Here is a 14934-nt window from a genome sequence, read left to right as displayed (position 1 = left end):
TATTATGGAAATCCTATTATGAGAAATCTGCAGTGTGGACAACTGGGAAACTTTTATTTTTGGTTTCACCACTGAGATGTTGAAGAACTACAGAAAGATATTAAAATGAGATTTTTTTTTTTTAATATTCATATTTTGGTGAATGGGTTAATTTAAATTTGGACAATAAATAGATGAACAAAAAAGCAAACAACACCAAGGTTCAAAAAATATCAAAATTTTAATAACATAATGAATCAGAGTAGCTCAGATACAGCAACGGAATGAACAAAAAATGAAGATGCTTACATTAGCTGATGGTCTGGTAAAATAAAACAAGAAAACTTGCATTAAAATAAAAACAAAGGATTCAAGTAGCAATGCAGAGTGAAATTTGCCTAACTAAAAAAGGTACTCATTGAATTCCATCTTAACAATACCAAGTCATAAAATTTTAAAAAAGAGATAATAACCCTTGCGACTATAGGATCTTGATTTTCGATATAAATAAGTATTGAACCAAAAAAGGAATTTCATGAAATTCAAGATTTATGATAGGCGAAAATTCCTGTAACATTAGCCATGAGCCCCTGGGTAATTATAGGCCAATTGGCTGAAAGCACAAGATAAAAAGGCGCCTCAAAAACACCTTAACGGTCCTGCACAAATTAGATGAGAAAATTTGACTGTCTTCTGCTTTTTACAAGCTGGCCAACCGGCCTGGCGTACAGATGAAAACGTCGAGGCTGCTTTAGAATTTGCTCTCCCCTTGCAGCTGGATTTGGAACAGGGTAAAGTAAAGATTGATAAAAACAGTGAATCCTAAAATTGAAATAGAAAGATGTTAGGTGACCTGTTAGAGGTGTCGTTAGCTAAGTTGACGGTTGTTTACTTTCGGTTTGCAGGCGTTTTCGCGTCACTACTATCCACATGAAAACATCTGGCTCTCTCAGAAGCAAGAACACAAGCTTAGATAAGTTTTATAATACTTTCAAATCTTGTAACACTTTAATTTTTGGCCACACAGAAATCACAACCACAAAAAAGTTGCAAATCATAACTGATAAGTAGTTTTTTTACGATACAATCATGAGACTGATGTTTTCAATGTGGATAGTAGCGAATACCGCTTTGTCCAGAGGCCCAAATTCGTCGTTGGCACTTGCAAACCGAAAGTAACCAACCGTCAACTTAGCTGACGACACTTCTATAAGCATAATTGCATGCACAGCAGAAATTCTGTGATATTTTCATGAATCTCCTTGTAAAGGCTTTTTTTGTGAGAATTTTTCTCATTAAAATATACTACGTCACTATCACCAAATATTGAGGCAATTCATTGTGTCTCCAGTCCACTCATTTCTTACAGACAAGCAAGTAGCAGTCCCTATTTCAGGTTACCTACTCTGTGATGCTACTGTATAAATTTATATTAGGAGCAAAGAAATTCAGTGCATTCTGTACATGTGTTGATATTTACATAACTGGGATCAAAATAATTAATAAGAGAAGTTATACTTTGAAAAATCAACTTTCTTTGACTAGTTTTCTTAGCGAAATGGTAAACAGTGTTTAAGATTTAAAATTTGGATTTAAACAATTAATCTAAATGCAAAATCTAACAAAGAAAAGCAACTATCTGTACAAAAAATAGATGGGGCGACATGTGCGCAGTAACAAACATAAAAATCTGCTCTTAGAGAAAATTACGGTGACACTATTTAAGCATAAATTTTAGGGATCAATACCTCTGCCAAAGCTGTGAAAAATCAATTAAATCCTGCTAAATATCTAATGGACAGCTACTTACATGGATGTTGGGCAACAATGGCACCAAGTTATTAACCTACGTGTGTTCTTAAAAAAGAGGAAAAATCTGCAGACCTCAACTCTTATTGACTCAATAAAAACCGATGATATGCCGTGTAGAGACCACTGGAAATTACAATTAATTTTGCTAATTTTCCATTATAAATAAAATTGCGAGAAAAAACGGATAGAACCTTCCTAAAATGAAGTAAGTAATAACTTTTTTCCACCATGGCACACTTCAAAGCAATAATGTTTAACTAGCAGAATAAATTTTTCAATTAATGTTTCCAACCTAATTTCTTTATGTACATGTCACTCTGAACTACTACAGTTACAGTTCTCATCAATACTGCTTACAGTTCTCATACAATATTCTTCCAATATAAATTCTCATAAAATAAAGTAGCATTCATTTAAGATGATATTTTTTCCAAGATTATTTAACATACATATTTTAGAATCGGACTCAATTGCCTGTTGCGGTCCATTCTGAGCAAAAAATATTTCTATGAGCCCTTCTCCCGATTATCTCTTTTCACTCAATGAAACTGAGTGCACACCCTAATATTTCAGTACTGAAATTGTCTACGTTCTATGCTTGGAGGTTAATATTTCTGACATTGTGAAACTTGTTCCTCTTACATATTTTTGCCTAGTAAGGCTTTCTTTTGATAACCTACACTCACTTCCTTTGCTTCAGTGAAGGAGATGCCTTTTTTTATTCTCATTTAAAAAAAATCTGCAGACAAGAAAAGTTAGAGAAGATTTAAATACAATGTAATACAATGTACAGTTATTTCAGTAACTCACAAGGATGCGCAATCTCTTTTCGGCAAGGCTAATCAAATACAAAGTGACTCGATAAAATAATTTATAAACTGCATCTACTGTATTAAACAGTCAAATTTACACAAGTAAAGAAAAAAAAACACTGAATCAATGGAATCGAAAAAAGAGCAGAGATCAAGGGAAAAGAAACTATGCCAAAAATAGACCTTTTACAAACGAGGATAGAATTGAAACATTATGGAAGCGTAACACTTTCAGCTAACAAAAATACAGAACACATTATTTAATCTATTTGATCAAAGTCAATTAGAGATTTTTAAGTTTGGTAACCCTTGGTTTTCAGGAGAATTAACACATTGTGGTACAGAATTCAGACCCTTTCATGGTTAAGCTTTGCCAATTTTTTTAACGGAATGTAACGGAATTGTAAGTTCTAATACCAAAATATCTACAATCACTCTCAAAACGAAAACAACAAATGGTGAGAATATTTTCTTTCACATGAGCTATGATAATTTTTAAGAATGGTATGGTTTCAAAAATCTATCATTAGTTGTATGGTGAAATTACTCTCTTGAGGCGGAAGAAAACAGGCATATATTTTCACACTGAGGAAACCAGCTCATGAAAGAAAAGTTGATCGACAAAAAAAACACTAAATTTTCAGGATAAGCAACATAAGGAAGGAGCAGCAGGTTAGCGCATATCTACAAGGTTTGTTCGCGGTAACTGTTACAAAAATATCACCCTCCCACTTGATTAGACTATCACATCGCAAACAATATAATCTTTTAATCTGACACACAATAAGGCATAAGGCGCGATAAAGGCATGGTTAGGAGATTTTGTTGGCCCATTCTGCACTTAAATGGATTTTTACAGAGAAACTCCCCTGATACCTTACAGCAGTGTAGATAACATGGTTCAGATACTTATTGTAAGAAGGGTGGAGTATTACTAATTAAAAAAGATCAGCTGAGAATTTCTCAGTTCTTGAAAAATGCTGAGAAAAAGTATTGTGTTAGCTCTTTCTAGTGCAAGGGATAAATTTCAAGCGAAACATTAAGTATCTATTGCGTTCACACGCCTGAAGGGTCTCGTCTGAAAATAGAAAATCTGGTCGTTGGCCATTGCCATGTTCAATAAATAACAAATGATAAAACATATAGGCAGATGAGAAATTTATGATCCAGCAATTTAAAGATATGTTGTACATATTTTTAGAAAACACATTTTGCTTCACTGAATGATATTTTAGACAAGAATATACTAGAATCTGATGAGAATTGACAAATTTTCCAAAGAAAAAAAATTTGAAGGTACATCAGGTGGTACATAAGTTATGATATTTCAACACTAATTTAAAATTGACTGTACTTTCAAGCAAAACAAAAAATGGTCTCGATGTATTATGTACATTAAAGGGGCAGTATTCTAATTTGAAGGCATGATTGATGTAACGGAAGAATCATGAGACTTGAAGACTCTGCCATTGATATTAATGCAGTTTTTTTTCATTTTCTGTTGGAAAGAAAAAACAAAAACAAAAAACAGAAAGAAACTCTTCAGGTCCATCCAATGAATGACAGCACATTCAGGAATAATTAAGACTGGATGGATTGAATGGAAAAAATTTAGAAAGGTATAAAATGAAACTTAAGTAGGAACGGATAAGGCATCTGACCTAAGGCCTGGTTTTAACAAATATTTCTTACCAATCGCAGCTCAATATTACACAAGGCCCCTAATTCTAACACTAGACATACTAATAATATTTAAAGTAAGGCCTCCGTGCCTACACTATGACAAATACTCTCCAAAAATATACTCTAAGAATCATCTTTAAGCAGAAACATAGAACCGATTGGTTGCATCAAAACTGGAAGTACCAACAATAAAAAGTTGCAAGACCAAAGATCTAGAAATTTACATTCACCCGATAAAAATAACATTTGCTTTCATGAAACCTACGTGTGAAAAAAAAAAAAAAAAAAATCCATGGGGGCGACCTAAATTACTAATACAGAGCTAACCAACGTAATATGGAAACTGGTAAAAACACAAGATTAAAGGATAATAAAATTTTCAGATCTTCACGTAATAGCGGTCAGAAAATATAATACAATTCAAAATGTGTTGGGTATTCAGACACTCAAGAATCTAGCTTCAAGTGAACACATGCAATTCAAAAGAAAAATGGCTCAGTTAGGACGCAACCAGAAAATGTTATGCATCAAAAGCCGCATCACATTTCAGCCCTAACTCAATGGTTATTTGATTTTTTAGCTGCAATTTACAACCAATTATTATGACACAACTGCAGATCAATAAATTAAATTGCGAGCTTTGTTTACAAACATTCAAAATCTGCAGGTTTGATTACTATTTTCAATTGTTCCTGGCTCGAACAATAAAACTGAATTTCTCAGTGGGGTACTTCATTTCTGAGAGGAAGTTTTTTTCCAGTAGTTAAAAAGGAGACTTAATACTGACCATGACCGCTTCTCTCAATAACAACGAGAGGAAATAAGTCAGAGAATAGCTGAGTACTACAATTTAGATATGGCAGATCTGGACATAACAAAGACTTGAAGATTCCGTTGAATTTGAGACATTCGTCAAGGAATTCCATTCGGGTGTGACAACAGTTGGTCTTTTGAACAGCTCAATTTTATCTAAAGTTCAAGATGAGTATGAAGAGACAGCATTTCGTTCTTCACATAGAACATACAGGGTTCAAATTAATTGTCAGACTACATTGAATAGTGGTATTCATTGCTATGCTGCGACTTAATTAAGCCAAAATCCAAAAATATTCAATGGGAACTATTAAAAGTCAATAAAAGTGAAAAAAATATGTTCATTCTTCAGTCTACATGTTTAAAAATCTACGTCAAAATATCTGATTAGACTTTCGGTGCTTTTGGTCCTAGATCATAAGACTTACTGACTTGCAAATTTCGGAAATCCTCACTTAAAACCATTGAGGGAAAAATAGATGTATTAATAGCTATGTATTTGCCCAACATGCTGGGCAGGCACAATTCTGAGGTAAAATAAAAAATCTATGTAACAAAACGACTGACTAAACCCAACAGTCAAACATTAACAGTGTGGATAACAAACTTTTGGGAGGTTACAGAAATCACAAATTCCGGTAAAAATACTATGAAAGAATCTTTCCATGGCAGATCAACAGCACCTACACCAAAAAACTAAATTGATTCAAACCAAAGTTCGAGTGAAGAACGTCTTATAACTCCCGGGCAAAGACTGAAATTTACAACACTACATGAACTGAAAGTATTGATGGTGGCATATTCTTTTTTTTTTTTTTTTTTTTTAAAGAAAAAAATTACAAATATAGCACAATTACCAGACAACCAGTGCAAATTCTGGGGTAATTTCTGGTATGATTTTGTATATGAATTAATTTCCTTCCTCAAGACGGATTCTGCAGGATTAATTGTAAAATTATAGGGCTATGCAAGCAGAGGATGAATATAATTTTACTATTGCAATGGCATGATTCAAAACTAAAATTTTGATGCTAGAAGCGTATTTTCGATGATGATCGGTCAAGCCAAAATGCCGCAATAATGGCGGCAAGATCATAATCGGATGGGTAAACATTTGAAGTTAGACTTTCAAAATTGATGCTGATCGGATGCCATTATCTTCATCAGGTCATTTCTAAGCCCTACTTTTTTTAGGATTATATTTTGGCTCCAACGTTTGCAAGAATTTCACCTTCTATCTCTCTGGTGAGTCCCGATGTTGGTCTTAAAAATTATGATCGCGTCAAAATAAAACACAACATCTTGTGATCCACCCATTTTGGCTCGACCAATCATCAACGAAAATACGCTTTAGTACAGGCTCTGATACATGTTAGTTTTCCTGGAACTAATCATTATTTTATATACATAGGAAAAATTATACAAACTTTAAAAAAGTAAATAACGGGACTTCAAAACAAATAAAATCGCTGAAACAAAACCAAATGATAAGTCTTAAAAATAATAAAATGAGACAACAAAGACTGCTAAATAAAAATGGTTAACTTTTTCTGCACGAATGCATGACTTACAGTAGTGATGACTGGCAAGATAACTTTTGGACTTGAAGGTAACTTATCATATAAGAAGAGAAATATTTTAAGAATAAAGTGAACTTATGTCAAAAATTCACTGATTGAAGTGAGGTAATTTACAGAGGATCATTGAGAAATGTTTCTCATATTCAAAGATACTTCCATGCGACAAATTTTCAAAATACAACCTGGGACATGGAAAAGAAAGAAAGAGAACCCAAGTCAAATGTGACACAGTGTCAGTGCAGTTTGAGGAATCATTGATGATGATGAATACTTGAATGTCTCGAATCCAGGATGTACAACTGTAAGAAAACAATCATTTGAAGTGTTACCCTGAACGGTACAGAGATAGGCAAAAACATTGGTCATAAATTTAAGATAAACGAAAAATGGAAGAAAAACTTTGAGGGCAGAAAATGGAATGTAATGGGAGGAATGTTAAATTAACGAAAAATAAGTCTTACAGGCAATTTTATGGTACAGAGAGTACCATTGGAATTATTGGTCCCATTAGAAAGTGAGAAGACTAAAAGAGAAAATGTAGTGCCTTAACTCTTAATAAATTAGAAAAATAAATAAATTAATCAAATTAAACCTATAAGTCGCAGTTTAAGATTAAATCATTCTGCAATAACACTTGGACTGGTTTAGCGAAAATTACAAAGGTCATAATTTTGATTTTTGCCTTCCAAGCCTATCAAGAGCGACTATGCGCTATGCATTTTTAAAAAAATAAAAGTGTTCCTTCATCACTGTTTCCAGACAGATGAATAATCTTCGTGATCCAGATTAAAAAGCCAATGGGATTTTTCGTGTCTTCCAAAACAAAAAATAAAAACGTCCATTGAAAATTTTCTAAATAACAAAAAATATTCTAGAGAATTGGGGTAAGTAAGTTTACATTGACAACTCCAATGTAAAGGAATTATTATCTAAGAGAAACAACTTACATGCTATGTTGGAAAAGGGGCAATGGTCCTCACATGAGATTTGTTGCAATCATTAAGGGCTTTTATCAGCTTCAGTCAACCTAACATCAGAATTTTAACTTACAAGAGATAAAAGAACAGATAATGTAACACATGAAAAATATTATACAAGTTTTTTTTCCTTTTTGCCTAATTTTTTTTAGGAATTCTGACACCAATTATCTAACACAAGCTTTAAGTCAGGTCTGTCTCCAACAACTGAATCTTAGTTGATATTTAGGTCATGCATTACATGATTCACCTCTATGAGTAAGTTGATGACATTAGGTTATCATCCGCGAAAAAAGCCCTTCAAGTTGGCACATATTCTGAACCTAAGATCACAAGCTAGAGTAGATCATTTTGAGGAAAGATCAGGATGGCCGAAGCTCGGAATTGAGACTATGACAGGCGAGCGGTTAGGTCACATCATCCAAAGGAAGTTATCACAAATGGTGTTGCCATGGATGGCCATATGAGCATCCAGGAGATGGCTTTCAACAAACTTCTGTCCACAAGTAACGCACTCATAGCGGGCCGCTTCACTCGGGTGCATCACTTCACGATGGCGTTCGAGCAAATGGCGACGAGCGAATGTCCGCCCACAAATCTCACAGTTCTGCGGGGTACTATCTTCACTTGGCAAGGAGTTTCCATTTTCATCGCCAGGCTGAGGCTCTCGCTTTCGCCGCATGCGGGTCGGAAGGCTGACATGATGAATCCGCTTCAAGTGTCGAAGCAAATGACTGCGACGAGAGAAGTTTTTGTTGCAGATATCACATAAAGTTTTCGCTTTAAGTCTGGGTCTTGATGGACTTGGAATGGACAAAATTGATGGCATGGGTGGGACTACAGGTGTAGAGGCTTCTTTGATTTCCAAGGAGACTTGTGGTGCAGGTGGAATAAAAGTGTCTTCATCCTCTTCACAATCGCTTTCTTCCTCTTTCGAAAGATCCATGGCTTTTTCACTTTCCTGCCCTTCCAACAAAGCCTCGGCAGGCTCAAGGGAGTTATTCCGGCTACGATCAACAGAAAACATGGATACCTCAGAATTGAAGGGTTTTTCACTTGCCATGAGTGAAAGATCGAACGGTGAAGAATTTAGGAGGAGTTCTCGGGTGTGGATGATTTGATGTCTTCTCAAGTGCTCTTTCCGTGTGAAGTTCTTATGGCAGACATCACAGGCGAATGGTTTAGGTTCGGCAGTTTCAGGGGGGTCCAGATCATGATTTTTCTTTCTATGACGCAAAAGGTGCTCCTTTCGCACAAACCCGTGGCCACAAACTTCGCAACAGAACGGACGCAGCTGTTCCTTCATGTCTGCAGAGACGCAGGTTGGACTGCACAGATGGTGTCTTGCCAAATGCTCTTTACGGGTAAAAAGTTTACCACAAGCAGTACAGTTGAACGGTTTTGTATTGGTGTGGGAGAGAAGATGTCTTGAGAGGTGCTCGCGGCGATTGAAGCCATGACCACAGATGCGGCATAAGTACGGTTTCATGTCTTCATGCGTGCTTAAGTGTCGTTTCCAGGAACTGCGACGCGGGAACAGCTTCCCACAAACATGGCAATCAAAAAGACGTGCTTTTTCTTCAGAGTCATCACGGCCTCGGCCTTGGTCAAATTCAAAACACTCACCACAAAGTGAACACGGAAATGCCCCTTTACTAACAATGTAGCGCCTGTGGGTAATTTTGATTACACCATCGTAGAGTTTTCCTGTGTAGAAAAAACTAGAATTAAGACATTTTTTCACAGATTTCACACAGACGAAAACATAAACAGCAGATGTGGTGCATAATTGGTTAAATCAGACATTCCAAGAACTTACTTCGAGATTAAGACTATTTGATGGCAATTTCCATATACCTTGCATAATTAGTTTTAAAGATCATATTAGTTTTATTTACAAGCAGAGACAGCATAAAAAATGTCATGAGAATGTCTGAATATAATACCAGGATATTCAAATGATTATGCTATGCTAATTCATTTCCTTTCTTCAGTTAGGGAACTCATACATTTAACATCTTGTCAAAATCCAAAGTGTAGTTGCTCACCGTTTCCGTTACAAAAAAAATTCCTTGATATGCCTGTATTGCTGACTTCTTGATGTATTTATTTATTTATTTTTAAAATTAATTGAACAGAAGAAATAATTAAAACTTATTTGAAGTACTGATGACGTTTGATGCTCTCCTCAATAATGCAATAAAAAAGCATCAGAACCACAGATGAGCTGTTTACTTAAAAATTTGACTGGCTGAACAACTTTGTTTTCAATGATCTCGGACAAAACCTGCTCTTTGATAATTCTTCAGATTTTTCTCAACAAGTTTAGTTGGCAGCGAGAGAGACAATAATACTGTGTCTAAACATGTACTGGAACCCATTATATAAGTAAGGCATTAAAAAAAGAAAAATGAGATTTAACTAGGAGCTCACCATCATTTTCCTTGTTGCTGACTGTCTTCTCATAGACATCCCACATTGGAGGTAACACTTCTTTCCTCAGCTTTTGCGTCTCAAAAATATCCTTATCTTTCATGAGTTCCCGTTCACGCTCTCTTTCATTGTCATGCTCCCGGTCATGACTATTATGGTTGAATTCTACTAGGTAATCAGCAAGAACATTTGATCCTCCAGCTCTAAAAAAATAAAAAAAAGGTGATTATGACAGGTTTGGTTTTTTTTGCAATCATTTATTCATTTGAAGAGAAATCTGTCATGGCTGATGCCTAATGTTCCACTTGAAATTTTACAATTCTCCTCATTGGTTTCAGGGGCTCTTTTTTATTAAAAACGAGAAACTTTACAGTCTATTAATTTTCATTGAAACTAATTTCTTATCAAGATTGCAATAAAGGTAAAGAATAATTCTGGCTTCTATCTTGCTTATTTGTAACCTGTTTGCCACTGTTCCTCCACATTATTAATACATAACAGATTCACGATAGATTTCATAGTAGATTACGTGTGTAGTTACGATCTCCAACTAAATCTAAACTAAAGGTGGAGGTGCATGAAATTCTTTGCCTTCACATTTTTGGAGGTTTTGCTCACACGGGTAGAGTAAACAGACTAAAGAGCGAAAACAAAGAGACATAAACAAAATTTAGTTTCATCTGTTGTCACAAATCAATATTGTCAGGAAGTAAATTGGTGGTTAAGGTTCAAAAGGCTGTGAAAAGACTTATAAGAGTAAATAAACTTCAAGCTAAAAAACATAAAGTACAAAACAAGCAAGGGCTCAACATTTTCAGAATTTACTTTTATAATTTTTTTTTTTTTGACTGTAGGTTGATGTTTATTATTTCTAGAATCTTTTATTACTAATAGCTCAAAATTTATAAGCTAGTTTCAATAAGTCATTGAGAAAGTAACTTACTTGGTATCTTTCACATCTAGATCAAATGTTTCTTCTTTCATTAGGACGTAATCTTCTGAGCAGGGCTCTCCCAATTCAGGCAATTTTTTCGATCTTTCATGCAATGATTCTGGACAGCAAATTTAGACATTAATGATTAGAATTATTTAGATCAAAGCGGATGAATGCATCACAACTATTCTTTTTAGGAAGGTTTGAAAACAATTTTTGCTTATCATTTTCATTTGTATCGATATTTTTGGTAAGATTTTATATCCCGGATATTGAAAGGAAAACTTCGGAGTCTGTAAAGAACCAGAGAAGCAATATCTTCCAAGCTTCCACATTTGCATACGCTTACCTGCCAGCTTCCCCCATCACAGATTAGTCACTGCATATCTTTTTGAAATCCATTTGCTGCCCATTCTTCACTCGACTGCAGCCAGTAAGAAGAACATTGCACATAAACTTCCTGCCACCGATGCGCAGTGGGGTCTCTGAACTTGTCCACAGGAGTGCTTGACCTACATGGATTTGCCTGGTTTTGCGCAATATTTCCCACCAATATAAAAAATGGAGACCTGTTTCTTTGACTCGCACTTGGAACCTTAAAAATGTTCAATCTTACCACATTTTTAGAGCCTTTCCACATTCTCACACTTTGTCAGACGCATAGTTAGGCATTTTCTGCACCCCCACTTTTTTCACACAGCTCTGTTATTTTTTTTCTTACCTGTAGGATTTAAGTATCATAACGCAATTCTATGACACAGACTGACTAACTAATCTAATCTACAGTAGGTTCCAATTTTTGGTTCTCTGGACAAGTATGTAATTCCATATTTATGGTATAAGTAGGTAAGTAGGTAAATAAAGTGGACCAGTTTGAAAATTTCAATTACTCTGTCAAATCCAGTATCTTGGTTTTGAAGATCTTGAAAGCAGAAAATTGAAAAGTTAGGAATAAATTGATATGAAATGCATGGATTATGATGTTTTTTTGAAAACAGCAGCAGAGAAAATTATGTGGTTCTTTAACCTACTTTAATGACTAACTATGGATAGTAGGCAAGTAAAAAACTGAGTTCATGAATATTTAAGACCCTGAAAATGAACTAAATATCACTAAAAAGCAAACAAACTGTTTGATTGATGGAATCATCCAATTTAAAGGATACCCATCTGAAGAATTTCTAATCTAAAGTATGGGTTTTGAACAGAGAGTATGGAAGGTTACTCTTCCATTCTCTCTGGTTTTGAATGAATCAGTATATTTTACTACTGTAAATTTAACAGAAATGAGAATTTTACCTTCATCATCTTCGTCAGATGCCGTGTCAGCGATGGTGTCGCCATTGGCATGCTGGCTTTCTTCTGGCTCGCAGATGACGAGCTGGCCATCTTTTTCATCCCTGCACTCCCCCTGGATACTCCTTTCAATGGCAGATTTGTTTCCGAAACGTTTTTCTTGCACCTCTGGTACCTGTTGGATTCCAGCAGACATTAGAAACTTATGAGCAAATTACAAATAAAATTACAATGAGAGAAGTAAAGAGTGAGCTACTCCGAAAACTTTTTAAAGTGCATAGAATAGAATCTGATTAGAAAGGTAACATTATTGTGCCTAGCAGTTATCCTACTTCAGGCACTGACAAACTATAGGAACCAATCAATACTTTTTCAAAGTCATAAGCTTTGCTTCTTCAAATCGGGGATACCAAAAAAACAGCATTCATCAATCTGTTTTCTAATCTTAGCACTCCAAAATAAAAATGTTGCAAACATAAAAGAAAGTAAGGACAGGTGGATGCTTGAATGAAATGGCGTACAGAAACAGGTTCCTGAGCAAAGAGAGAAAAGTTCAGAATTAAGTAAGTAAGGGACAATTGTGAGATCCCATGATTGTAGGATCGTATGATGTTATGCTATGGAAGTCAAAATAGCTGTCTGGCTGCAACTGTACTTAGGAAAGGCAAGTTCCTTTTTTATATATCCAATGGAATCTTAGGATAGAAACAAAGAAAAAGCATCGTGCCTGCACATATAAAAAACATTTGTTACTCACCTTAAGTAACAATGCCGGAACCTCTGTTTTGGCAAATAATTTGGCAGTTTTTCGACAAGATTCACGGAAGTTGTAAAAGTCATCTAATTTCAAGTAACATTCACCACAAACAGATTTTGGTAAATCATCTTCTTCAGATACCTGGAAATGGAAAAAAGATGAGTAAATGAAATGTAAGAGGCTACTCTCCTTAATTTTAAAAAATGCCCACTGCTGGGTCAATATATAAAACAATTCCTACCACTTCTTCAAGCACGGTTTACACCTCATCGCTTCTAAAATATTGTGAGGATAAGTATCAACTGCTCGATTTTACCTAGCTGCCTGGTGAATTTCACACAACTCAAGATTGAATATTCCTCAGTTCCAGTACATTTTAAGATTGTAATCCCAGAAAATTGACGCATCCATTGTTAATATAAAGTTAGATCATAAGTATAGGATGCATCTTCGGTCAGGTGCAATGGCAGTTGTTTACGCTTGACTACATATCGCACAGAGGACTAAGTATTACTTGCCTCTGCATGGAGGTGTCACAGCCTGTGGTCCATTTGCGATCACTATAGATTGACTGCATTGGACCCATTTTCAAACACAACGTAAACAACTGCCAACTTACGTAAAGCGAGTTCTAGAATATTTTGACCTAAGAATATAGCTGTCACTTCAGACCACTCAAAGGTTCTGCGCTAGGACCGTGACTTGTGTTTGCACACTTTAATTTCCTCCTGTGCTGTCAGATACAGTAGCTTCGTCTGGCTCAGATTGATCATAACTGAGGTGATAATGGTGTTAAAATTTTTGCTTAATGGGTACTTGACAGGAAAACTCTGTCCATTTTTCTAAAATTAGAGTGTGTCAAGAGTGCTTCAGCATAAGAGGGATTTTTCTTAACGAATGTTAGGTCATATTTTGTAGGCTAGTTGACTGTCCACCAATATCAAGGCCACAGGTTCGTTTCAGCAATGATTGTGAATCTAAAGAGGTTAGGTTGCCACTATCACCAAAAGATGATCTAACTGTACACAGAGACATGTTGTCAGAGAATTCAGGAAACGCAATCATGAAGGACAAGATGACAGATTTTCATAAGTAATACTTTGAAGTTGTCTTTATGGATAAAGAATACTTGACAAGTGGCCCAGGGGCAAACCCATTACTAGGTCACTAGTGGCCCCACATGATTGCCCAATCACATCAAAATTGTGACAAAAAACCGATTGACGAGACATCACCTCGAAAATTATGATGATGAATCGATAAGAGACTGCCAGAGCGAATTACCTTGATCGGCAAACAATCCTCAATCTTCCGCAGGAGTTGATCGGAGAAATCATCGTCGAAAATGTGATAAGGCCCCTGCCCCAAACTCGAGGTGCACAATCGACAAATCTGGTCGTACTCCGACTTATTCGCACAAGCCATAATTAACTACACACATAAATAAGGCAACGAGATTAACAACTAACGACACTTAATTTTAAACGATCACATTGAGCACTGATAAGAATGATGAAGGGGGAGGACTGGGACTGGGGGATGGCCGCAGATACGGGCATCGTGCATGCTCGGGCATGGACCAAGAGAATAAATAAGGACCCCCAACTCCGGTTAGCGCTGACATCAGCGCTCCCTGGCAGAGGGTGTAGTGAACTAAACCGATGATTGGGTCTTCCTGTTTATATTTCCATGCACCACCTATTTTAGGCTTATCACTCAGTAGTGCTCATAGAAGTTTCTAGATCCTCGGATCCTCGTGGTCGCCCTGCAGTTTTGAAGAGTTTAGTGTGAAAAGTTTTCCCATTTTCATTTCAATCTTCGTCAGTTCTTCGTGTACATAAACTGGTATTAATGTGAA

General features: G+C 35.8%; 1 protein-coding gene across 1 annotated transcript; it reads right to left on the bottom strand.

Annotated features, from left to right (window-relative positions):
- Positions 1-201: 201 nt before the first annotated feature.
- On the bottom strand, positions 202-14640 carry LOC109034488 (uncharacterized). Its single transcript, XM_019047685.2, has 6 exons — positions 14361-14640; positions 13077-13217; positions 12323-12494; positions 11033-11141; positions 10090-10292; positions 202-9363 (listed from the first exon to the last, which is right to left on the bottom strand). The coding sequence occupies exons 1-6, from the start codon at positions 14499-14501 to the stop codon at positions 8069-8071; spliced, it is 2061 nt and encodes a 686-aa protein (XP_018903230.2). The 5' UTR covers positions 14502-14640; the 3' UTR covers positions 202-8068.
- Between the last annotated feature and the right edge of the window lie 294 nt (positions 14641-14934).

This window comes from Bemisia tabaci, chromosome 3, assembly GCF_918797505.1.
Source record: "Bemisia tabaci chromosome 3, PGI_BMITA_v3".
In the NCBI taxonomy this organism is placed as follows: domain Eukaryota; kingdom Metazoa; phylum Arthropoda; class Insecta; order Hemiptera; family Aleyrodidae; genus Bemisia; species Bemisia tabaci.
This window is presented reverse-complemented; position numbering and strand designations above follow the sequence as displayed.